The sequence below is a fragment of the Scyliorhinus torazame genome, chromosome 15 (genome assembly GCF_047496885.1).
Source record: "Scyliorhinus torazame isolate Kashiwa2021f chromosome 15, sScyTor2.1, whole genome shotgun sequence".
Taxonomy (NCBI): domain Eukaryota; kingdom Metazoa; phylum Chordata; class Chondrichthyes; order Carcharhiniformes; family Scyliorhinidae; genus Scyliorhinus; species Scyliorhinus torazame.
The window spans coordinates 189,533,038-189,560,452 of record NC_092721.1 but is presented as its reverse complement, the minus strand read 5'-3'; the positions used below and the strand labels follow the sequence as shown (position 1 = coordinate 189,560,452).

The 27,415-nt window shown below is 49.4% G+C and overlaps 1 protein-coding gene across 2 annotated transcripts in view; it reads left to right on the top strand.

Moving 5' to 3' along the window:
- The window catches only part of LOC140392078 (S-geranylgeranyl-glutathione receptor P2RY8-like), an 87,278-nt gene that overhangs the window by 48,190 nt on the left and 11,673 nt on the right, over positions 1–27,415 (top strand). The window contains exons 2-3 of one of the 2 annotated variants that reach the window (XM_072477313.1): positions 8,776–8,857; positions 14,728–18,427. In XM_072477313.1, the coding sequence (XP_072333414.1) occupies positions 14,779–15,768 (990 nt within the window). In that variant the 5' untranslated portion in view covers positions 8,776–8,857; positions 14,728–14,778 and the 3' untranslated portion in view covers positions 15,769–18,427. Of the gene's footprint in view, positions 1–8,775; positions 8,858–14,727; positions 18,428–27,415 lie in introns of those variants that run through there. The other variant, XR_011935239.1, reaches the window with a different exon arrangement.

Here is a 27,415-nt window from a genome sequence, read left to right as displayed (position 1 = left end):
CTGAGACACTGGCGCTGTGAAGCAACAGTGCTAACCACTGTGCTACCGTGCCGCCCAGTATCTGTTGGTGCTTCAGTCAGCAAACAGACTGCAAAATCTGAGAATTATTGCAGGTGGGGAGTTCACTGCAGAGGCTGAAGGAGGTGATGCTCTTTTCGTCCAACATTTGTAATGACATTGTGTTAATTTAATCTCGCCATCGCCGAAATTAAATCAAGTAATTCGTTCAAAGACCAAAGCTGCAAGTTAACTTGATCGAAAGCAATAAGTTAAGATGGTTGAAAGCATTGACTAACTAAATAAGCAAAAGAAGGGATGGCAGCTTGTGCTGGTGGTGTGCCCAGCTGCAGCGTGTGGGTGTTTGTGGAGAGCTTTGTAATCACTGACAACCGCATCTGGAAAAAATGAAAAATGAAAGTCGCTTATTGTCACGAGTAGGCTTCAATGAAGTTACTGTGAAAAGCCCCTAGTCGCCACATTCCGGCGCCTGTTCGGGGAGGCTGGTACGGGAAATGTCTCATAGAATAGATTCATAGAAAAGTTGCAGCATGGAAAGAAGCCATTCAGCCCATCCTATCCATGCCAGCCCAGGACAGTCAGGTGCCCTTTCTAATCCCACGGGTTGGATTCTCCGCCCCGCCACATTTCAGTTTCACCCCACCGGCGGGATGCTCCGTTACGCCGGCCCGTCAATGGGGGTTATAAGAATCACCTGGACACTTTGTGCCAGGAAGCAAGCCAGGCCCTTTGGTTGGGTGGTGTGCAGATCTTATTAGTAAGAAGTCTTACGACACCAGGTTAAAGTCCAACAGGTTTATTTGGAGGCACTAGCTTTCGAAGCACCGCTCCTTCATCAGGTGAGTCACAGAGATTGATCAACGTTTGAATTCTCAGGAAATGGAGGAACATGGAAATCGGGCAAATAAGTTGGTGTTGATGTTGAGGATAAGTTGTGATCTTATCAATTGCAAAACAGGCTCCAGGGGCCTTCAAGACCGCTCCTGGTCATGTTTCTTATGCTCCCAATTTCTCAGAAGACTGTGAAACAGATATGTGTGACATGATCTTGTGGGCCTACCGTGTTCAACTTCCCCAGTTCCTCGTGACCTTGTGAGCATTAACCGTCAGGCCAGAACCTCGCGAAATAAAATCTAGTTCACAGTGTCCTTCAGGGAAGGAGATCAATCTGTTGTTGTTCCATAGAATTTACAGGGCAGAAGGAGGCCATTCGGCCCATCGAGTCTGCACCGGCTCTTGGAAAGAGCACCCTACCCAAGGTCAACACCTCCACCCTATCCCCATAACTCAGTAACCCCACCCAACACTAAGGGCAATTTTGGACACTAAGGGCAATTTATCATGGCCAATCCACCTAACCTGCACATCTTTGGACTGTGGGAGGAAACCGGAGCACCTGGAGGAAACCCACGCACACATGGGGAGGATGTGCAGACTCCGCACAGACAGTGACCCAAGCCGGAATCGAACCTGGGACCCTGGAGCTGTGAAGCAATTGTGCTATCCACAATGCTACCGTGCTGCCCTGCCGCCCTTGAACCTGCTTCTCTGTGACTTCAAACCCACAGCCCTCTTAACTGAGGAAGGATGTACTTGCTATGGAGAGGGTGCAGCGAAGGTTTACCAGGCTGATTCCTGGGTCGGAGGGACTGTCAAATGAGGAGAGACTAAGTCGGTTAGCATGATATTCATTGGAGTTTAGAAGAGCGAGAGGGGATCTCATAGAAACTTATGAAATATTAACAGGATTGGACAGGGTAGATTCAGAAAGATTGTTCCCGATGGTGGGGGAGTCCAGAACTAGGGGTCATAGTTTGAGGATAAGGGGTAAACCTTTTAGGACTGAGATGAGGAAAAATTTCTTCACCCAGAGAGTGATTCGGCCGCCTGGAATTGCGAGTACCGGCTGGTCGCGTTTTCGTGGAGGACGCAGTCTCGATGGTGGTGGCTTGGGTGAGGCACTTTATTTTGAGGAGCTGCTGGTGTAGGGTGTCCGAGGTGCCCCAAAAACTATCTGATCCCGAATCATGGAGTCGGAGGTGGCCTCATAGCCGCAGGACTGTGCGAGGATACGGAGGTGTGTCAAATAAGATTGAAAAGGCTCATCCTTACCCTGTAGGCTCTGCTGGAAGAGGTACCTCTGGAAGCTCTCATTACCTTCCACATTGAAGTGTTCCTCAAATTTTAGCAGGACCGTCTTGTACTTCGTCTTGTCCCCACCTTCCGCGAATGCCAGGGAGTTGTAGATGTGGATGGCGTGTTGCCCCGCCATGGAGAGGAGGAGGGCGATCTTCCCGGTGTCCGATGCATTTTCCCTGTCTGTGGCTTCTAGGAAGAGTTGGAAGCGCTGTTTAAACAGCTTCCAGTTGACGCCAAGCTTTCCAGCGATCCGGAGCGGCTGCGGCGGGCTGATGGTGTCCATGGCGCAGGATGGCGGGTTCCTGAAGAGGTGCAGGTAGGTCTCACAGTTGCTGGGGAGTTTCCAGTCCTGGTATCATGTCAAGTTGGGTGTTCCGATACACAAACGAACCAACACGGTTGTAGATGGTACAACTCTGTTTTATTATTCTGTACAATAATAACTATTAACTTCCGGCTGTGGTTCATACTTCACCAGCTAACCTGTGGACCCAGCCCTAGCACTATCTTAGTGAGGCACTCAGCACATGGTGTATGTCTGAGTGGCATGCTGTGAGCTCTGTGCTCTGAGCTAGCTCCTGGTAGAATGAGCGGGAACTGTGGTGTTCCCTGTTTTATAGTGTGTGTGCTCTCACTGGTGATTGGCTGTGATGTTGTGTGTGTGTTGGTTGGACCAACTACCTGTCCATCAGTGTGTGTGTGTGATTGCGCCATGCTATGTTAATGTGGATATCATGACAACAAGCAATGATCTGCCGTTAGTGCCCATAGTAATCTCTGGATTTATGGTTTTACCACATCTTGAGGTAACCACAACACAGTTTCTCTCCTGCTCAGGCATCTTAAGCCTGCTTCTCGTGATTATGGAAGTGTTTTAAACAGCCATCTTGTAAATAAATAGCAAGGTGCCTCGCTTCTGAAATTCAAGTATTGAGAGAAGAACACCTCCTGGATGTTGCCGTGCTTCATTTGTAAGTTCCACCATTTTGCACGCCGCAGTTGTGACTGGGTTTGTTTCCAGAAGCGTGCAATAGCTTGTGCCTTCCCAGCATGAGTCTGCGCTGTGAGGCGATGTCCACGTTTGCACCTGGCTTTACCCTCCAAAGCCAATCTTGAATTGAACTCATAAAATTGGCTACAGACATTACATGAGTCAGTGCAAAACATCTTTCGGACAATCTCGGTGTAAACAACCATCACATCGGAAAATCTCGACTAGCAAGTTCTTCATGTGTTCCTCATTGTGGTGTCGTGCCTGAAGCATGTGGCCCAGTATTTGAATGTTCATTGTGACTCGATTCATTAATTGTGGTACTTCTATGGATATAGAGCTGCGATCTTCTGAGGTACAAGCAAAACTCAAATCTTGATGGTGCCGAAAAATGCTTACGTGGTCGATAGTAAATAAAAACAGAAAATGCTGGGTAAACTCAGCATCTGTGGAGAGAGAAACAGAGTTAACGTTTTGAGTCCGTGTGACTCTTCTACGGAACCTTTGTCATTGGTTAGGCTAGAGTGACGCAATGTATTTATTACAATCGCAGACAAGACCCCAACAGAGGCTCGGATACTGGGCAGAAACTCCAATATCTTATTTTAATTTTGTAAGACTGTGAGGAAACGATACCTCACTCCAGGAGTGATTTCATGAAGAAATCAGGATATGGTATATTAAAACAAAGTTTAATACGAACACAGTATTAAAATATCTTAAACATCACATAGGTAAATAGCTTACAATTACCCCTTAAACAGTGCTAATCAATACGGTGTCACAACAACTCTTAACTGCTACCTTTACTTCCACTCAAACAATAAAAACCCATCTCAGATCCTAATCCACTTTTAAATACAGTTAGCAGACTCTGGAATACTTTCTGTGTAGAGATATCATGAATACTCCACTTTGAGAAAGAGAGGGGAAGCACGGTGGCTCAGTGGTTAGCACTGCAATCTCACGGCGCCGAGGTCCCAGGTTCGATCCCGGCTCTGGGTCACTGTCCGAGTGGAGTTTGCACATTCGCCCCGTGTTTGCTTGGGTTTCGCCTCCACAACGCAAAGATGTGCAGGGTAGGTGAATTGGACACGCTAAATTGCCCTTTAATTGGAAAAAATGAATTGGGTACCCTAAATTTATTTAAAAAAAGAGAAAGACTGCTTTAAAGAAAGAGACCTGACCCCCTGTCAGAACAATGCAGAATCTCTGGCTGTATTTCTCCAGAACCTTCTCAGCTCCACTTCCAGCCAGAAACTAACCCTGTAAACCTCAACATCTGACTGCTTCAACCCTTGACTCCTTCCATTAACTATACCATCTCACGAAACTGAACACAAAAGGGCGGGATTTACCGGCTGTTCACGCCAGCATGTTTGTCCAGTCCCACGAGGGCGCACAGGTTTCCTGGTGACAAGGGGTGCAGTCAACGGGAAATACCGTTGGCAATGGCGGGATCAGTAAATTCCGCTGGTGGGCCGCTTCCACCGCTGAAAGGCACGCAGCGAGTTCGTCGGTAAATCCTACCCAATGTTTCTAATTAACAAAGAAGGCAACCCTCTTAATATAAATACAAGTACATTAGCCCATCTTTTATGATGCTTTAATTGCACCTCTGGCTCCAAAAAAGCCTAGCAGTCGTGAAAAGAGGATTTGAAAAAGCACTACTGCGGCAGTCATACACACACTAACCCAGGCTTTTAACCCTTGCTGCACCAAATACCTAGAATACTATGGGCTGCATTCTCCATCGCCGGGATCCTCTGCGTCGCTGGCAACGCACTCACGCCCGTGAATTTCGTGACAGCGCAGGGGTGCCCACAATGGGAAATCCTGAAATATCTGAAATTCTGACAATCATCACATATTGAAGAACAGGCATGAGAGACCAACACTTTGTATTCTGTCCCCTTCGAAATTAGAGAACTAGAAATAATTTACAGCAGAGGGATACATTCAACATGTCATGTTTGTGACAGCTATCCGGCTGACCCCCACTTTCCAGCTCTTGGTCTGTAGCCCTGTATGTTAAGTGCACATCCAACTACTTTGTTAATGGGATGAGGGTTGCTGCCTCCCCCACCCTTTCAGGCAGTGGGTTCCTGACCCTCAGCAGCCTTCTCCTTAATGTCCCTCTGAGCAAGAGTTGACTATTCTGAGACAATCAGGTTCCTGAGCCAGAGGATTCTGATTTAAGGTGATTTGCAAAAGAAACAATGGTGAGAATTCGATCATTATCTGAAGAGGAAACATTTTCATGGCGACGGGGGCGAAGGCAATGGGCTGGCACTACGTGAATTGCTCTTGCAGAGAGCCAGAATGGACACGAGAGGCTGAATGGCCTCCTTCTGTGCTGTAACCATTACATTTCCCAGTCTGAATCTATAGAACATAGAACTATGTACAGCGCAGTACAGGCCCTTTGGCCCACGATGTTGCACCGAAACAAAAGCCATCTAACCTACACTATGCCATTATCATCCATATGTTTATCCAATAAACTTTTAAATGCCCTCAATGTTGGCGAGTTCACTACTGTAGCAGGTAGGGCATTCCACGGCCTCACTACTCTTTGCGTAAAGAACCTACCTCTGACCTCTGTCCTATATCTATTACCCCTCAGTTTAAAGCTATGTCCCCTCGTGCCAGCCATTTCCATCCGCGGGAGAAGGCTCTCACTGTCCACCCTATCTAACCCCCTGATCATTTTGTATGCCTCTATTAAGTCTCCTCTTAACCTTCTTCTCTCCAACGAAAACAACCTCAAGTCCATCAGCCTTTCCTCATAAGGTTTTCCCTCCATACCAGGCAACATCCTGGTAAATCTCTGCACCCGCTCCAAAGCCTCCACGTCCTTCCTATAATGCGGTGACCAGAACTGTACGCAATACTCCAAATGCGGCCGTACCAGAGTTCTGTACAGCTGCAACATGACCTCCTGACTCCGGAACGCAATCCCTCTACCAATAAAGGCCAACACTCCATAGGCCTTCTTCACAACCCTATCAACCTGGGTGGCAGCTTTCAGGGATCTATGTACATGGACACCTAGATCCCTCTGCTCATCTACACTTCCAAGAACTTTACCATTAGCCAAATATTCCGCATTCCTGTTATTCCTTCCAAAGTGAATCACCTCACACTTCTCTACATTAAACTCCATTTGCCACCTCTCAGCCCAGCTCTGCAGCTTATCTATATCCCTCTGTAACCTGCTACATCCTTCCACACTATCGACAACACCACCGACTTTAGTATCGTCTGCAGATTTACTCACCCACCCTTCTGCGCCTTCCTCTAGGTCATTGATAAAAATGACAAACAGCAACGGCCCCAGAACAGATCCTTGTGGTACTCCACTTGTAACTGAACTCCATTCTGAACATTTCCCATCAACCATCACCCTCTGTCTTCTTTCAGCTAGCCAATTTCTGATCCACATCTCTAAATCACCCTCAATCCCCAGCCTCCGTATTTTCTGCAATAGCCTACTGTGGGGAACCTTATCAAACGCTTTGCTGAAATCCATATACACCACATCAACTGCTCTACCCTCGTCTACCTGTTCAGTCACCTTCTCAAAGAACTCGATAAGGTTTGTGAGGCATGACCTACCCTTCACAAAGCCATGCTGACTATCCCTGATCATATTATTCCTATCTAGATGATTATAAATCTTGTCTCTTATAATCCCCTCCAAGACTTTACCCACTACAGACGTGAGGCTCACCGGTCTATAGTTGCCGGGGTTGTCTCTGCTCCCCTTTTTGAACAAAGGGACCACATTTGCTATCCTCCAGTCCTCTGGCACTATTCCTGTAGCCAATGATGACATAAAAATCAAAGCCAAAGGTCCAACAATCTCTTCCCTGGCCTCCCAGAGAATCCTAGGATAAATCCCATCAGGACCCGGGGACTTATCTATTTACAGCCTGTCCAGAATTGCCAACACCTCTTCCCTACGTACCTCAATGCCATCTATTCTATTAGCCTGGGTCTCAGCATTCTCCTCCACAACATTATCTTTTTCCTGAGTGAATGCTGACGAAAAATATTCATTTAGTATCTCGCCTATCTCTTCAGACTCCACACACAACTTCCCATCCCTGTCCTTGACTGGTCCTACTCTTTCCCTAGTCATTCGCTTATTCCTGACATACCTATAGAAAGCTTTTGGGTTTTCCTTGATCCTACCTGCCAAATACTTCTCATGTCCCCTCCTTGCTCGTCTTAACTCTCTCTTTAGATCCTTCCTCGCTACCTTGTGACTATCCATCGCCCCAACTGAAACTTCACACCTCATCTTCACATAGGCCTCCTTCTTCCTCTTAACAAGAGATTCCACTTCTTTGGTAAACCACGGTTCCCTCGCTCGACGCCTTCCTCCCTGCCTGACCGGTACATACTTATCAAGAACACGCAGTAGCTTATCCTTGAACAAGCTCCACCTATCCAGTGTGCCCAACACTTGCAGCCTACTTCTCCACCTTATCCCCCCCCAAGTCACGTCTAATGGCATCATAATTGCCCTTCCCCCAGCTATAACTCTTGCCCTGTGGTGTATACTTACTCCTTTCCATCATTAACGTAAACGTCACCGAATTGTGGTCACTGTCCCCAAAGTGCTCTCCTACCTCCAAATCCAACACCTGGCCTGGTTCATTACCCAAAACCAAATCCAACGTGGCCTCGCCTCTTGTTGGCCTGTCAACATATTGTGTCAGGAAACCCTCCTGCACACACTGTACAAAAAACGACCCATCTAATGTACTCGAACTATATCTTTTCCAGTCAATATTTGGAAAGTTAAAGTCTCCCATAATAACTACCCTGTTACTTTCGCTCTTATCCAGGATCATCCTCACCATCCTTTCCTCTACATCCCTAGAACTATTTGGAGGCCTCTAGAAGACTCCCAACAGGGTGACCTCTCCTTTCATGTTTCTAACCTCAGCCCATACTACCTCGGAAGATGAGTCCCCATCTAGCATCCTCTCCGCCACCGTAATACTGCTCTTGACTAGCAGCGCCACACCTCCCCCTCTTTTGCCTCCTTCTCTGAGCTTACTAAAACACCTAAACCCCGGAACCTGCAACATCCATTCCTGTCCCTGCTCTATCCATGTCTCCGAAATGGCCACAACATCGAAGTCCCAGGTACCAACCCATGCTGCCAGTTCCCCTACCTTATTTTGTATACTCCTGGCATTGAAGTAGACACACTTCAAACCACCTACCTGAACACTGGCCCCCTCCTGCGACAACAAATCTGTGCTCCTGACCTCTATACTCTCATTCTCCCTTACCCTAAAACTACAATCCAGGTTCCCATGCCCCTGCTGCATTAGTTTAAACCCCCCCAAAGAGCACTAACAAATCTCCCCCCCAGGATATTTGTGCCCCTCAGGTTCAGATGTAGACCATCCTGTCTGTAGAGTTCCCACCTTCCCCAGAAAGAGCCCCAGTTATCCAGAAATCTGAATCCCTCCCGCCTGCACCATTCCTGTAGCCACGTGTTTAATTAGGGGGATGGGGTGGAGTCTCTAGCTATTAAATGTCTAACTCCTTACAAAGAATGTTTATTGTTGATTTCCTGATTTGGTGACTGATCAATTTTGTTACAGATATGCATGGCGTTCCCCAGGTGCTGAATGTGACAAGAGTGAGCACTCTCCAACTCTGAAGCACTTGGAGACATCCAGAAAGGTTTGAATATATCCATGTAACTTAATCCTTTCCTTTTCTATCTTGGCTCTATGACTGCCACCCATGGCTAAGTAGGTAATACATACTCGCAGTTCCAAGGGTCCGGGTTCGAGTTCCACCCCAAGGCTTGAGCACACAAATCTAATTTGACACTCCGGTGCAGTGCTGAGGGAGTGCTGTACTGTCGGAAATGCTGCCTTCCAGGCGTGGCATTAAACCGAGGCCCAAGCTGCCTGCTTGGGCAGATGAAAAGAATCCCATAGCACTATTTGGAAGGGGTGGTATGTGTTCTCCCTGATGGCCTGACCAATAGTTATCCCTCAATCTGTGTCACTGATCATAGAATGTACAGTGTAGAAGGAGGCCATTCGGCCCATCGAGTCTGCACCGGCTCTTGGAAAGAGCACCCTACCAAAGTCCACACCTCCACCCCATCCCCCTAATCCAGTAACCCCACCCAACACTAAGGGCAATTTTGGACACAAAGGGCAATTTATCACGGCCAATCCAACTAACATGCACATCTTTGGACTGTGGGAGGAAACTGGAGCACCCGGAGGAAACCCACGCACACACGGAAAGAACGTGCAGACTCCGCACAGACACTGACCCAAGCCGGGAATCGAACCTGGGACCCTGGAGCTGTGAAGCAATTGTGCTAACCACTATGCTACCGTGCTGCCCACTATGCTACCGTGCTGATGAACCAGTTGTTATCACATTGTTGTTTGTTTCTACAATGTAGCAATGACCCCACTCCTAAAGTACCTTCATTGGCCGTAAGGAACTTTGACGTGACCAGTGATCACTAATAAATGCAGGTCTATCTGTGACACTGAAATGTTGCTATTTATGCAACATTTTTCACACCCTCGGGATATCCCAAGTGGCTTTCCAGCGAAGAAAGTGCTTTAGAAATGTTGCTCAGCGCAGCCAGTGTCCCCGAAATCCAACAAGATAAGTGACTTGTTTCTACAATGCTGGTTACGTGGGCTTACATACTGTGATTTCCTGACAGATGGGCGACCTCCAGACAGATAAACGAATGAATGGTTTATTAAAATAAAAAAACTACATACAGCGAGTGAGATAACAGCTGCCATGTATCAAGACTTCAAACTGCTAACCAACTGGGAACCTACTCCGACCACACCCTCCCAGGGGTTCACGCGCTCGGGCTCCATTGGCCGATCGGGTCACATGTTCCTCTGGGAAATCGCCCCCCCTTATAGAGGCATGTTGCCACACATACGTGGGATGTACGGCGCAAAAACATTGGCTGAACCAGCCCATGCCAATGTTTATGCTGCGATCAACCCTCCTCCATCTTTTCTAAAATAATCATTGGAGCCATCCATTCTCTTCCTCCTCACAAACCTGTTTATCATTTTAAGTGCTGTTTGCTCCAACTGCTTCTTGTGGTAGTGCTCGCCACCGTTGCACCATTATTTGAGTGTAAAGAGGTTTCTCCCGAATTCCCTGCTGGATTTCTCGACGATTATCTTACATTGCTGGCCTCCAGCTATGCTGCTCCCCACAAGGGGAAACAATTCTCTCTGTCTCCATTCCACCAAAACCCTCTGTCATTTTAAAGGCCTCTATTAGGTCGTCCCCTGGCCTTTTTCAAGTGAAAACAGACCCAGCCTGTCAATCCTTTTCCAATGTATCCGCATATTTCTGGTAATAATCCTTGGAATTCTCCTCTGCACCATCTGCACCCTCTTCAGTAGCTCCATGCATAATTGGAATATGGTGACCAGAATTGCACACAGGACTCTAAAAGTGTCATCTAACCAAGGTTTGATACAGGTTTAACATAGCGTCACTACTTTTTGCTTGTTTAGGTCGCGTATTGCCTTCATGGTTTACAGAGTACACTGGGTAGGATAATCAAAAGGGAGCCCTCTGGTGCTGCCTTCAGATGGCCCTGGAGATATTTATTTGAACTTGTGCCAGGACTGCCAATCCACCAAACTGGTCAGAACATCTTTTGGCCTTTCTGCCATCCCGGGTGATGGTAATTTGGGTACCTTTAAGCATCTGTGCTAAAGCCTGTTCAGCTCAGTTGGCTGGACAGCTCGTTCGTGATGCAGAGCGAGGCCAACAGTGCGTGTCCAATCCCTGAACCGGCTGAGGTTATTCAATGAAGGCCTCGCCTTCTCAACTCTGCCCCTCGCCTGAGATGTGGTGATCCTCAGGTTAAATCACCACCAGTCAGCTCTCCCCCTCAAAGGGTGAAAGCAGCCTACAGTCCTCTGGGACTATGGTGACTTTACTTACTTACTAAAGCTACACCAACAAAAGAGAAAATATCTAGGTCTGAAAGTCATGCTGCAAAAATATTAGTGTCCTCGGCACCTGCACACAATTCCGTTGTTATTTTATCAGAGGAGTGAACCTATCTTCTGAGGTGCTAATCCTGTAAACGCAGGGCAGGGCCTGTGTTAGAATTGTGGTTAGAGTAATCACATCGAATAAGGTGTTGGTATTCAATGAGCAAGAGACCTATAAGAAATTCATGCCCTCAATTTTTGCAGCATCTCCACATCGATTTCAAAACCTGTTGATATCAAACCTTTGTTCTCACAGGAAATAATTAAGGGCAGGTTTTCATTGCGTATTGCAATTGGAGATAGCATCATTGAAAGATTTCTGTTGTTGCTAGCAAACCCCATCTCCTGCACAGTAAATCACTGTTTCAAATAAAGAATTATCGATTAACTGAATGCAATTTTTTGTACCTGTTTATTTATTTCTAAAGGCATTGAGACAGATGCTGGAATCTATCATCAAGGGAGAAATAGCGAGGCATCTGGATGGAAATTGTCCCACTGGGCAGACGCAGCATGGGTTCATAAAGGGCAGGTCGTGCCTAACTAATTTAGTGGAATTTTTTGAGGACATTACCAGTGCGGTAGATAACAGGGAACCAATGGATGTGGTATATCTGGATTTCCAGAAAGCCTTTGTCAAGGTGCCACACAAAAGATTGCTGCATAAGATAAAGATGCATGGCGTTAAGGGGAAAGTAGCTGCATGGATAGAGAATTGGTTAATTAATAGAAAGCAAAGAGTGGGGATTAATGGGTGTTTCTCTGGTTGGCAATCAGTAGCTAGTGGTGTCCCTCAGGGATCAGTGTTGGGCCCACAACTGTTCACAATTTACATAGATGATTTGGAGTTGGGGACCAAGGGCAATGTGTCCAAGTTTGCAGACGACACTAAGATGAGTGGTAAAGCAAAAAGTGCAGAGGATACTGGAAGTCTGCAGAGGGATTTGGATAGGCTAAGTGAATGGGCTAGGGTCTGGCAGATGGAATACAATGTTGACAAATGTGAGGTTATCCATTTTGGTAGGAATAACAGCAAAAGGGATTATTATTTAAATGATAAAATATTAAAACATGCTGCTGTGCAGAGAGACCTGGGTGTACTAGTGCATGAGTAGCAAAAAGTTGGTTTACAGGTGCAACAGGTGATTAAGAAGGCAAATGGAATGTTGTCCTTCATTGCTAGAGGGATGGAGTTTAAGACTAGGGAGGTTATGCTGCAATTGTATAAGGTGTTAGTGAGGCCACACCTGGAGTATTGTGTTCAGTTTTGGTCTCCTTACTTGAGAAAGGACGTACTGGCACTGGAGGGTGTGCAGAGGAGATTCACTAGGTTAATCCCAGAGCTGAAGGGGTTGGATTATGAGGAGAGGTTGAGTAGACTGGGACTGTACTCGTTGGAATTTAGAAGGATGAGGGGAGATCTTATAGAAACATATAAAATTATGAAGGGAATAGGATAGATGCGGGCAGGTTGTTTCCACTGGCGGGTGAAAGCAGAACTAGGGGGCATAGCCTCAAAATAAGGGGAAGTAGATTTAGGACTGAGTTTAGGAGGAATGTCTTCACCAAAAGGGTTGTGAATCTATGGAATTCCTTGCCCAGTGAAGCAGTAGAGGCTCCTTCATTAAATGTTTTTAAGAGAAAGATAGATAGTTTTTTGAAGAATAAAGGGATTAAGTGTTCGGGCCGGAAAGTGGAGCTGAGTCCACAAAAGATCAGCCATGATCTCATTGAATGGTGGAGCAGGCTCGAGGGGCCAGATGGCCTACTCCTGTTTCTAGTTCTTCTGTTCTAAATACAGAGCACCGTATATCAGTTTATACTCAGGAAGTGTGAACTCCTAAGGTGTAGGCAGTGTGGTACTGGAATTAACCGTTTTCCCCAGAGATGTTTGCTCATAAGTTGTTCATCTGTGGAACGGTTAATGTAATGACTGAAGCCACTTAAATATTTAGAAGAAGAAAAGCCCTAGAAAATATCAGTCCCTTTCGAAGCCCAGCCTTTGAACTTTAATCCCACGTTTTCCCATCGTAATGCAAATTGAATATATATATTTTTTAATTTATTTATTTTTCCAATTAAGGGGCAATTTAATGTGGCCAGTTCACCTACCCTGCATATCTTTAGGTTGTGGGGGTGAAACCCACGCAGACACGGGGAGAATGTGCAAACTCCCCACGGACAGTGACCCAGGGCCGGGATTTGAACCCGGGTCGTCCGAGCCGTAGGCAGCGGTGCTAACCACTGTGCCACCGTGCTGCCCCCAAATTGAATATTTTTGTCATCATTTGTGTTCGCATGAGCGTCTGAAATCATTTGAAACATATGTCCGATATCTGAATATTCAAGGAACCTGAGTGGGCCATCAACAACCCGTATCCTTCACGCAATTGTCCATTTTTTCACAGGCGGAGCATTCCAGGGCCTAACCAGTCGTTGCATGAAGTGTTTTTTTCCTCGTGTGGCCTACGATTCCTTTCCCAACCACCTTCAACCTGTGCCCTCTTTTTAACGATCCTTCAGTCTTTGAAACAGCTTCTCTTTATTTACTCGACCTAAACCCTTTCATGGTTTTGAACATCTCTATCAAATCGCCTTGTTACCTCCTAAGGAACATGGGAACGTCGGCCATTTAGGCCTTCGAACCAGCTCTGCCATTCAATAAGATCATTGCTGATCTGGTTGTGGTGTCAACTCCACTTTGCCGTATGCCCCCCCATAACCCCTGACGCTCCTGTCCACCTAAAATCTGCCCAGCTTTGCCTTAAATAAATTCCATGAACCCGCAGGAAGTCCAAGGATGCAGTGATAGTGTCCATGCAGCTCCGGGTTAAAATCCAACACCAACAATAGTTAGCCACGGAAGGAGCGTTCACAAAGCGGATCAACAGGTTGATAATCAGCTCGGGAATGCTTTCTCCACTATTTGCGGAAGGGCAAAAGAGTGAGTGTGTGTGAAGATACTCTTCAGATTAAAATGACTCAGCCTCCACTTCTCGCTGGGACAGAGAACTTCACAGACTAATTTAAACCCCCCAAAATTCTCCTCATCTCAGTCATAAACGGTATACCACTTATCCTGAAATTGTGTCCCCTGGCTCTCTCTCACAATGGAAACAGCCTCCTGGTATCCAACCCATCAAATCCCCTCAGGATCCTATAAGGAGAACAATTTCTCCAGTCTACCTCTAACTGTAATCCCTCGTCCCCAGTACCATTCTGGTAAAAAGAAATTACATGTCGCCATAGTGCCCAAGGACCAGAGGCTGCCCTCCCTTTGAGAGAGATCTGACTCATGGTGATTTAACCTGAGGATCACCACACCTCAGGCAAAGGGCAAGGTTGAGAGGGCGGGGCCTTCATGGATAACCTCAGCCGGTACGGGAATTGAACCCGCGCTGTTGCCGTCGGTCCGCATCACGAACCAGCTGTCCAGTCAACTGAGCTCACAGACCCCCATTCCAGTATCATAACTCTCGTTACTTTGTAAATGATACATGAAAACTGAACCTTTTTTTTAAATGTTTGTTTTCTCAGGATTTTGACTCTTAATCTGTGTAAATAACCTCTCGGAGGTCCTGCTGAACAATGAACTCCACAAATCCAATACAGAACTCCACAATCCAGATGCTCAGCAACACTATGCTCCATCGCACCTTGCCTGTCATCTATCTGGCCATCTTCATCATCAGCACTCCTCTCAATGCCATCTCCCTCTGGCTCCTCTGCTGCCGCATGTGGCCCAAGACCCCGACCATGGTCTTTTCCATCAACCTGGCCATCTCCGATCTCCTGTACAGCTTGGCGCTGCCGTTCCAGATAACCTATCATTGGAACAGGAATAACTGGCAGGTGGGTGACCCGCTGTGCCGACTGGTGACGGTTCTCTTTTACGGAAACACGCACTGCTCAGTCCTGACGGTCATGTGGATAAGTATTGAGCGTTACCTTGGAATCGTGCACCCGTTGCACACCTCTCACCTTCGCACGGTAAATGCCGCCATCATTCTGTGCCTTCTCAGCTGGTTCTTTGTCTTATTCGTCCATTTGCCTCTGATGTACACTGAGTTGACCTATCAAGTGCCGGCTCTGAAAATTACCACCTGCTTCGACATTATACGTCAGGATATGTTTCCCAAAATGTATTATTTCTACCTCTACTACTCGGCACAGATCATCCTGTTTTTCCTTGTTCCTTTCATTGTCATGGTGCTGTGCTATTCGAGAATTATCCGGACTCTGCTTAGGACCCCGATAATTCAAATGAGAGAGTCGAGGAAGCAGATAGTTTATTTGACATTTGTTGTGTTACTTGCCTTCGCCATCTGCTACCTCCCCACTCAGATAGTTATGATAGCGCACTTTGTCCTGTCAGAACAGAAGAGGCCAATCTACATCCTCTATAAGCTCTCGCTGACTCTGAACAGCTTAAATGGCTGCTTTGATCCTTTGTTGTACTACTTTGCCTCAAAGGAGTTTAGACGGAAGGTCCAGGCACTTTCCACTTGCATCCCCGTGGACGTGAGTGACAAGACCTTAAGCAACGCCGTACCTCTGGCAGCTCAAGGCAGTCAGTAGTGTTGGTGTAGGGTAGGTCTGCTGATTGAGCCAGTAAAGAAACTCGCCACTCATATCAAACTTATTGTTGTCCCTCCGACCATCCATGGGTGGGGATGGTGGCCAGGGGCTACTCTCAGTCCAGTTTTCTCAAGGACAGCGAGTGGGTACCTGGTATGGTCCGCAAAAAAAGCTGCATCTCCACGATATGAAAACATGGCGACTGATCCTCAGTACCAAACCATCAAGACTTCACGCCAGAATTGTGCTCTTGGCCCCGGCACATCTACCTGTCTGGACCTGTTGAAGAGTGACAACTCGTTCCTGCTCCTTCCCTGCGAGGGTGTTGGCAGCCATGGGCTTCCAATGGATTGGTTAATGATCACGGGCTTGGCAAAGTACTGCAGTGTTTGCCGCTGCCTTCTGCAGTGCAGGTGACCAGGAAACCCTCCCCGCCCTCACCACCTAAAATCAGTCAGATTGGAAGGATTTATGGTCTGACAATCAATCTGTTTGGCCGTGTCATGAAAAAGACTTCACTGGCCACCAGCTTCTGAAGCGAGGCTTGAGCCTGGAGCTTCTGGTCGAGAGGTGGGGACACGAACGTAACATCACAAAACTTCCCGGACAACCCATCAACCCTTGTAAAGTTTTCACGCGCAACAGCCTTTCTTTCCATTGAAAGATGAAGCCAACATGCAGACATTGGGAAAATCCCGTCCATTGTTTCTCCTGGAAGGTTGAATTATTTACCACTGGCTTGAAATCCAACATTCTTGATGGACCAGCTAGTCTGCTTGCACGGTGAAAACAAGCCAGCGTATGAGAAGGGAGAAGGAGATAGAGGATTACGTTGATAGATTTAGATGAGGCAGGCTGGGAGGAGACTTGAATAGAACATAACCACTGACATGCACTGGTAGAGCCAATGGGCTGCTTCCTGTGGTAGATATCCTACGCCATCCTCGGAAAGTGGCAGCAAGTAATGATGGCATCTTCAATCAACAGAGAACCATTCAGAAGTGGGAATCGCCCAAGAAGTAATGAAAGAATGGAACCTGCCGTCCACACCAAATGTACTGCCCCATTTGAGGGGCTGTACTTCAATTGGCAAGCGTATAATTTATTTAACAGCAGGGATGTAGAGAGAAGTAAGATTGGCATCATATTAATGTGGAGCGCAGTGTAAATCATCGCCTGACGTGCAGCTTCTCCCTGTCGAGGGTTGTTCAATGAGCTGTTCGGCGGGGCAGTGAGATGGTGGTCACAGGACTTGCCTGCTATCCAACAACACACATAGCATTTTGTGTGCTCTGAGGATGCAGTACAAAGCAAAAGAGCTTGCATTTATATCGCAACTTTCATGACCTCAGGATGTCCCAAATGCTTCACAGCCACTGAAGCACTCTTGAAGCGTGGCCACTCCTGTAAGATAGGGAAGCACCAATTTCCTAATAGCAAGATCCCACAGATTGCCATGAAATAAATAACCGGATCATCGGTTTTTGGTGATATTTGAGGCAGGGTAACATCACTGAGTTGGAGGATGATGATTCCTCGGTGCCCAAGTCAGACCTTGATACAAAGAGCAGGATTTCCTTCTTTGAAGTTTCCCACTCTGCAATAATCCCAACCCATTTTCCCGCTTTGTAGTTAATGCTCCATTTACCTTGGGTTCCTGGAAGGGTTCTTGCATTCGAGAGATTGGGTCAAAGTGTGAGGAATCAAAAGGGGAGCTTGGGAGTCAAGAGGTTGCATGAGGACTCGTCCCACAGTTTTGCCCTGTTTTACACTGTTGTCTGTCATAAATACAGGCGAGATCATGGAGGAAAGTTTATTCCGTCATCTAGACTTTGGTGCATAGAAAGTTCTTCATTGTTAGAGGTGCTTTTTTCTTGGATCGGTCATTTCCACAAGGTTTCACATCCAATTGTTAAGGTACAGATGAACAATCCCATGGCAGTAGTCGAGGAAGAATGGGAGACTTGCTTCGGATTCCTGATCAAAATCTATTTCTCATCCAATGCAACTAAAACAGAATAATTGCACATTGATGTTAGAAGCAGCCTGTGGGACCCTGCTGTGTGACAATTGGTACATATAATGCCGACCAAACGGCAGCGATTCATTTCAGAAGAAATTCATTGATGGTGGAGATTTCTCGGACATCTGGAGAATGTGCAGCTGTAGCTCTGTGTCGTAGTCACCACTAGCAGTATTATAAGTATTACGGTAAGACACGTATAATAGAGGTACATGGGTAAATCCCTGCCTGCTGGCTCCGCCCAGTAGGCGGGGTATAAATGTGTGTGCTCACCGGTGCTGCAGCCATTCTGGTTCCAGCTACAGGAGGCACCACATCTTTGCTCAATAAAGCCTCGATTATTCCACTACTCTCGCCTTTGTGGTAATTGATAGTGCATCACTCTGTAAATAAATCATTTAGGAAACAATAACAACAGGGAGCCTGAGGAAGATTGGACTCTGCATCTGTTAGACGGTGAAATTCAGGCTTGAGGTTGTTTATCGATAAATCAGCTGTCTACTTGTAGCATGTTGTCAATGAAAGAATTACTTCGAGAGGAACGCACTGAATTGTGCAATGTAAATAATAAATAATCTGCTAATGTGCTAATTATGTCCGTGTGTAAATTATGTGAATAAACTGCTTTGGAGCCTATCACTGTGTCCTAGTCTACATGGGAAACCATGGATGATCATAAACCATAGCCTGGGCCCACCTGGAGACAACGACATGACATATTAATCAATTTACCAGTTAGTAATACATCAATAGTGGTAGTGACTGGGATCAGGGGCGAAATTCTCCCGAAACGGCGCGATGTCCGCCGACTGGCGCCCAAAACGGTGCCAATCAGACGGGCATCGCGCCGCCCCAAAGGTGCGGAATGCTCCGCATCTTTGGGGGCCGAGCCCCAACATTGAGGGGCTAGGCCGACGCCGGAGGAATTTCCGCCCCGCCAGCTGGCGGAAACGGCCTTTGGTGCCCCGCCAGCTGGCGCGGAAATGACATCTCGGGGCGGCGCATGCGCGGGAGCGTCAGCGGCCGCTGACAGTTTCCCACGCATGCGCAGTGGAGGGAGTCTCTTCTGCCACCGCCATGGTGGAGACCGTGGCGGAGGCGGAAGGGAAAGAGTGCCCCCACGGCACAGGCCCGCCCGCGGATCGGTGGGCCCCGATCGCGGGCCAGGCCACCGTTGGGGCACCCCCCGGGGTCAGATCGCCCCGCGCCCCCCCCAGGACCCCGGAGCCCGCCCACGCCACCTTGTCCCGCCGGTAAGGTAGGTGATTTAATTTACGCCGGCGGGACAGGCAATTTATCGGCGGGACTTCAGCCCATCCGGGCCGGAGAATCGAGCGGGGGGGGGCCCGCCAACCGGCGCGGCCCGATTCCCGCCCCCGCCGAATCTCTGGTGCGGGAGACTTCGGCAACCGGCGGGGGCGGGATTCACGCCAGCCGCCGGCGATTCTCCGACCCGGCGGGGGATCGGAGAATGTCGCCCCAGATGTGGATTTGCCAGAATCAATACTGTATTCTCAGGTAACAAAGAAATCCATGTTGATTTAATGGAATTTTCTTGCTGTCTTTTGGCAGTAAGAGTCCTGTATTAAACTGATCAAGGCTGTACCCAACAGTGGTGGAATCACCACACCTCATGGCATTCAGGCCACCATGGGTGGTGCCACATTAGTTCAGCCGTGAGCCTTGCCCTGAAGTTGGCACGAGCTGTTATTGCAGGGCTGGGGAAAGAGATCCCCAGTCCTAATCAACATACAAATTCAGAGCAGGAGTAGGCCACTCGGCCCCTTGAGCCTGCTCCGCTATTCAGTAAGATCATGGCTGATCTGATTGCAACCTCAACCACACACTCCTGCCTGCCCCTGATAACCTTTCAGACCCCCCACCTCCACCCCGCTTATCAGGAATCTTACCTTTAACAATATAAAGGGCACAATTTTCCCCAAAAATGATTCAGTGTCATTTTGGGTGGGTTTGGCAGGGTGATTCCTGCCAGGTATTTAGGTGCAATCCAGACCGGAATTCACCCACGCTAGACATTGGGCGTGATCTTCCGGCCACGCTGCCATGGAAGAGAAGCTCACTGGGGTGGAGAGCAGCCGTTGAAAGCTGGGAGATCCGAACCCCGGGATCTACCCAGCTCGCAACGCCTCGCGAGATTCAACGCAAACTCGCAATACTTTGCAAGGCGTATCCCGCCCACAATGAGTGGGATCAGCTTTTGGCAAATCTGCATATTGGAGCAGGCCAGTAAGCCTTACTCTAATGTGCAGATTACCAAGGTACCTGAGGCTTTGGGAACCCTCGGGGACCTTGGGCGAGCGCCGTTTGTACTGGTCCCCACAAACGGTACCAGACAGAAAGGCATTCGTGGGGAGGACCCCAGCTGCATGCCTTTTGGGCAGGGTGGTGCCCTGGCACTGCCAAGGTGCCAAGCTGGCATTTTTTGCATACGCGCGATTGGGTTGGGGTTGCCTGGTGTTGGGGGGTGAGACAGGGGACCCTCCTGTGTTGTGTTCGGGCTGGGGGGAGGAAGGTCGAGGTTTTTTTTGTGGGCCTCGGAGATTGGGACGCCATTTTTAAATGGGGTCCCCCATCTCCCACTACAACCGGGAGTTCCGATGAGCGGAGCTCCCCATTGTCATCCACGGGGCTCTGTGCGGCCTCAGCCACGCGTTCCCTGCTCAGGCCCCTGATTCAACACGAGTGACATTGAATAGGCTTGTGTTCCTCGGCACTGCGAGTGCCGGGAAACATGTGGCTAAACGCGCTCGTTCGGGGACTTAGTATCCTTTTGCGAAGATCGTGCCAATTTCTTTGGAGCTGGGGGAGTTTCTCTCTGGAAAATACCACACTTCGAATTTTTTTCTACAGGGGAAAACTAACGTCGCCGGCAAGACCAGCTCCTCAGAGAACCGGGTGTCATTGTGAAAAGGTGCCCATATCTCAAAGTAAGCTTGAGAGTCCCCCCCACCCTCCACCCACAGACATCGTGGCACCCACAGTCATGGGTAACACCTGAACTCTTCAACCCTGGAGGGGCAATATCCCTCCCATCACTAAAAGTCCGCACCACCCAGACATGAGGCTGACCCAGCCCTACACCCATCCATCCTTGAGCATTGGGGCATTGCCCCCTCCCCCCAAGTGAACATACCCCACTATGAGATTGCAGAGGGCCCCTACCTTTAAGCCCCCCTTCAGGCACCCCATTCAACTTCCATCCTTCATAACCCCTCCCTTAATACCCCTCTTCATGGGCATGGCACCGCCCCTTGGCTCTGCCAACCTGACACCCAGGCACTGCCCCGGTACCATGACAGTGCCAACCTGACAACCCTAAAGTACCAAGTTGGCACTGCCAAGGTGCCATGTTGATACCTCCCAGATGACAGGTTGGCACTGCCTGCCCTGTTCGTGACCGCCTGGGGGTTCCAATGGCCTCCGAGCCCCCCAGCATGACCATCACGCCTGGTATCTGTTTGTGGAGTCCATTACTAATTCGCGCCGGAGCAAGGCCTGTCGGATGTCGGATACAGTGAGCCACTTAGACAGAGACTCCAGCGGGACAGGAAGACCCTGCCAGCGGGAGAGGCCAGAAAATCCTGGCCAACACACTACCACTAAAAACCACACATCCTCATCACAGATCCCACAACTTCAACCTGCCACGCCAACATTGGGAACTTCTCAACCATTTCTGTTCCGGCCAGGGCCTTTGTGCAGCAAATCAGCAAAAAGTGGAGCCTTGCAGAGAACCCAGGCTGCAGCTGTGTTGATGCCCAGCCAATTAATGACTCATAATTGAAGACCGCCCCCTCAAAAAATTCAGCGGAGGGCTCAGAGAGCTCCATTTAGCCGCAAGGCCATAAGCTGGCTGAGTAATGTCAGGCGGTTTTGGAAAATGGAACGTGGGCTGAAGTGTGTTTGACTGGTGCTCTTATGATGCAGGACAGGACACAGAATGTCACTGCGTTTGAGGGGACTTTTGCCTTCACCACAGTTTCACACTTCTCTCCCCCCCGCCCCACCTGGGCTGTAACCTGGTCAAGTTTCTGCTGGCAAAGATCAAGCATGAAAGCGAACATTTCAAATAAATCCAAGAAGAACGTGAAGCATAACGGGACCAGAATCAGAGGAGAGAAGTGACATCGGGGGTGAAGGAGTGGGGGGGTTTTGGGGGGGTCGGTGATCATAGGACCAGAACATTTCAAGCTCCAAAAGAAACGGGCCTGGCTTGGGCCAACACATTAAACATCATGAGCAGAAGGTTTCCTGTTTTTATACTCACATTGACCTAACGTTAGTAAATATTATTGTATGAACACTTAACTGGCTCATATCTGATATATTTTAAAATATATATTTTTGTTCGATTTTTCAATTTTTTTTACAAATATCGCAATCAAGAAAAGTAAAAAGGAAGCAGAACCCCAATATAAGAAGAATGTAAAGAAATCGCGACCCCAAGAGCTCTGAAAAGATATTCCTCAACCAAAGGACCAACCCTACAGTCATACTGCCATTACCAATCAGAAACATCCTCCTCAAAGAGGAGGAGAGGAAGGGAGCCGCCAAGGGAACGCTGTGGTGTGTTAGGGGTATTAAGGTACCCAGTGATGCCGAGAGGCTATTGGTGGATAGACGTTGGGTCCTGATTAGATCAGTTACCTACTGGCTCCAGCCAGTAAGGCGGAGTATAAGAGCCCGGGTTCTCCCAGCAGCCGCATTCTGTAACTGTGTTGCTGGGGAATAAGTCTGCGTAATAAAGCCATCGTTTGACTCCTTCTCATCTCGCCTCGTGAGTGATTGATTGTGCTACAATTTATTACGCAGACTTTAAAGGACATGGAGCTCCGAATCATTCCTGAGTGTCTGCGAATCAGCCCCCATGCGGCAAACTCAGCGGACACTTTTAAACATTGGTTCGCGTGTTTTCAGGGATACCTCCGAACGGCCCCGGCATACCTACAGAAGACCAGAAAATGCAGGTCTTGCATTCCAGAGTGAGCCCGGAAATCTACACTCTCATAGAGGACGCGGACGATTTCCAGGCGGCGCTCGCCATGCTGATAGGAATCTACGTTCGGCCCGTCAACCAGGTCTACGCACGCCACCAGCTCACGACGAGACGGCAAATCCCCGGGGAATCGCTGGATGAATTCTATAGTGCGCTGTTAATACTGGGGAGAAACTGCAACTGCCCATCAGTTTCGGCTAACAAACACACGGAGCTACTGGTTCGTGATGCTTTCGTGGCAGGTAGGCTTTCGTCCCAAATTCGCCAGCGATTGCTGGAAAGAGACTCACTAGGCCTCAAGGAGGCACGGGCCCTCGCGGCCTCGTTCGATGTGGCATCGCAGAATGCCCGTGCCTACGCCCCGACCGCGCAGCAGCCCCTTGGGCACCGTGGACCCACGCCGCGACTGAACCCCCTGCACCCCCCGCTCCCCAGCAGGTCTGTGCTGCCAGAGCGCCAGATCACCCGGGTGGGCCCCGCTGCTACTTTTGTGGGCAAGCGGAACAACCCCGACTGTGCTGCCCGGCCCGCTCAGCCTTCTGTAAAGGGTGCGGCAAAAAGGGGCACTTTGTAGCAGGTTGCCAGGCCCGGGCGGTCGCCGCAATCTCCGGGGGAGAATCAGGACCCCAACCTCAACCCCCCCAACGATCCATGTGCGGCCATCGGGCGCCGCCATCTTGGGTCTCGGACTCCATGTGGGAGGGATGGGCTCCTCCTCCATTTTGTGCTCCTCCGGCTACGTGTGATCAATGGGCGGCACCATCTTGTCCACCCCCGACTGTGTGCGACCTGTGGAAGCCGCCATCTTGGCTGACTGCTAAGGACCCCGGGATGGACGGCCCCATGGGGCCTGAAGAAAACGCCCCGAAGCAGCAACAGCGACTGGCTTCGGTGACCCTGGACCAGTCGCTGCCCCGAACGCTCCAAACGGCAACAACGACGGTATTCATAAACGGGTACGAAACGCCCAGCCTGATCGACTCTGGGAGCACGGAGAGTTTTATACATCCCGATACGGTAAGACGCTGTTCCCTTCCGATCCACCCGAGTAATCAAAAAATGTTTCTGCCGGCAGGGTCCCATTCTGTAGAGATCAAAGAGTTCTGCATCGCGAACCTCACGGTGCAGGGGAGGGAGTTCAAGAACTACCGGCTTTACGTCCTCCCCCACCTCTGCGCTGCCACACTCCTGGGGTTGGATCTTTAGAGCAACCTCCAGAGTTTAACGTTTAAATTCGGCGGCCCTATACCCCCACTCACTATCTGCAGCCTCCCGACCCTCAAGGTCGACCCGCCTTCGCTGTTTGCGAACCTCACCCCGGATTGCAAACCAGTCACCACTAGGAGCAGACGGTACAGTACCCAAGACCGAACCTTTATCCGGTCAGAAGTCCAGCGGCTGCTGAGGGAAGGCATAATCCAGGCCAGCAATAGTCCCTGGAGAGCTCAGGTGGTAGTAGTAAAGACCGGGGAGAAGCAGAGGATGGTCATAGACAATAGTCAAACCATCAATAGGTACACGCAGCTGGATGCGTTCCCTCTCCCCCGCATATCCGACATGGTCAATCGGATTGCACAGTACAAGGTCTTTTCCACGGTGGACCTTAAGTCCGCCTATCACCAGCTCCCCATCCGCCCGAGCGACCACAAATACACTGCTTTTGAAGCAGATGGGCGGCTCTATCACTTTTTAAGGGTTCCATTCGGCGTCACTAACGGGGTCTCGGTCTTCCAACGGGAGATGGACCGAATGGTTGACCGGTATGGTTTGCGGGCCACGTTTCTGTACCTCGATAACGTCACCATCTGCGGCCACGACTAGCAGGACCACGACGCCAACCTCCGAAAATTCCTCCAGACCGCAAACACCCTGAATCTCACATACAACAGGGAGAAATGCGTGTTTAGCACCGACCGTCTAGCCATCCTCGGCTACGTAGTGCGAAATGGAGTTATAGGCCCAGACTCTGAACGCATGCGCCCCCTCATGGAGTTCCCCCTCCCTCACTGCTCCAAGGCCCTGAAACGCTGCCTTCCAAGTCGAGAGCGACGCGTCCGACGTAGCTCTGGCGGCCACCCTCAACCAAGCGGGCAGACCTGTGGCCTCTTTATCACACATCCTCCACGCTTCAGAAATCCGCCACTCCTCAGTGGAAAAGGAGGCCCAAGCCATAGTGGAAGCTGTGCGGCATTGGAGGCATTACCTGGCCAGCAGGAGATTCACCCTCCTCACTGACCAACGGTCGGTTGCCTTCATGTTCGATAATGCACAGCGGGGCAAGATCAAGAACGACAAGATCTTGCGGTGGAGGATCGAACTCTCCACCTATAACTATGAGATCTTGTATCGTCCCGGAAAGCTGAACGATCCTTCCGATGCCCTATCCCACGGCACATGTGCCAACGCAGAAGTGGACCATCTCTGTACCCTCCACGAGGACCTCTGCCACCAGGGGGTCACTCGGTTCTATCACTTCATAAAGATCCGCAACCTGCCCTACTCCATCGAGGAGGTCAGGACAGCCACCAGGAACTGCCAAATCTGCGCAGAGTGTAAGCCGCATTTCTACAGGCCAGATAAAACGCACCTGATAAAGGCTTCCCGTCCCTTTGAGCGCCTCAGTCTGGACTTCAAAGGCCCCCTCCCCTCCACCGACCGCAACACGTACTTCCTGAACATGATTGACGAATTCTCCCAGTTCCCTTTCGCCATCCCCTGCCCCGACATGACCGCGGCCATGGTCATTAGAGCCCTCGGCACCATCTTTACACTGTTCGGTTTCCCCGCCTACATACATAGCGATAGGGGGTCCTCCTTCATGAGCGACGAACTGTGTCAATTCCTGCTCAGCAAAGGCATTACCTCGAGCAGGACGACCAGTTACAAACCCCGGGGGAACGGTCAGCTATAGAGGGAGAACGGAACGGTCTGGAAGACCGTCCTGCTGGCCCTATGGTCCAGAAGTCTCCCAGTTTCCCGCTGGCATGAAGTCCTCCCGGACGCCCTCCACTCCATCCGGTCCCTGCTGTGTACAACAACGAATCAAACACCTCACGAACGCCCCCTTGTTTCCCTAGGAAGTCCTCCTCCGGAATGTCACTTCCGACCTGGCTGGCATCCCCAGGACCCATCCTGCTCCTAAAGCATGTGCGGACGCACAAATCGGACCCGTTGGTCGAGAGGGTTCATCTCCTCCACGCGAACCCGCAATACGCCTATGTGGCATGCCCCGACGGCCGACAGGATACGGTCTCCCTGCGGGACCTGGCACCCGCCGGAGCTACACACACACCCCCAACACCAATCACCCCCTCCCTCCCACTGGCGCACCCCACAGCCGCCCCCTTCCCAAGATGGATCGGTCCTTCCCCCGGCCTCGCCTAGGGGTAGTGAAGCAGGAAGAGGCATCGCTACGCTCCCAGAGACGGTGGTGATGCAGGTGCCCGAACCAGCACCTGCATCACGACCGGGGCTGAGATGATCGGCGAGGACGACCAGGGCACCCATTCGACTCATCGAATCCGTTTAACAAAGCAAGAAATGCATCTGTAAATAATTCAGTTGCCCAGTAAAAGTGGCATTGTAAATAGTACTGGTAGTTGATATCAGAGCATAGCCGCCATGTTAGCGGCATCCTAAGTACCGACTCTGTAAACCCCTACCACCATACAGCCCACTACCCCCGCCTGGTTCTTAACAAGGGGTGAATGTGGTGGTATAGAACATAGAACATAGAACAATACAGCGCAGTACAGGCCCTTCGGCCCACGATGTTGCACCGAAACAAAAGCCATCTAACCTACACTATGCCATTATCATCCATATGTTTATCCAATAAACTTTTAAATGCCCTCAATGTTGGCGAGTTCACTACTGTAGCAGGTAGGGCATTCCACGGCCTCACTACTCTTTGCGTAAAGAACCTACCTCTGACCTCTGTCCTATATCTATTACCCCTCAGTTTAAAGTTATGTCCCCTCGTGCCAGCCATTTCCATCCGCGGGAGAAGGCTCTCACTGTCCACCCTATCCAACCCCCTGGTATGTATTAGGGGTATTACGGTACCCTGTGATGCCGAGAGGCTATTGGTGGATAGACGCTGGGTCCCGATTGGATCAGCCGCCTACTGGCTCCACCCAGTAACGCGGAGTATAAGAGCCCGGGTTCTCCCAGCAGCCGCATTCTGTAACTGTGCTGCTGAGGAACAAGTCTGCGTAATAAAGCTATCGTTTGACTCCTTCTCATCTCGTCTCATGAGTGATTGATTGTGCTACAAACGCAAAAGGAGTCAAATGTCCCTTGTGCATTTCAAGCCCACCTCTGAAAACCTGTATCCACCACCCACCCATCAGCAATGGGGCCACTTGAATCTTCCAGGATTAATACACTGAATATGAAAAGATGATGCATGACTAGAACGCAGCACAGCTACCGTACATAAGGATAGATCACGGATTAGGCAAATCTGTGTTGCAATCAGGATAAATGATGCAAGTAGCGCCAGAACCAGCGGAAAGGCTGCTATTCCCACGCCCGCATCACGTGGTCCCCCCACCCCCTCCCATATCTGATATTTTAACAGAGCTCTTGTTTATTTTAAGATCATC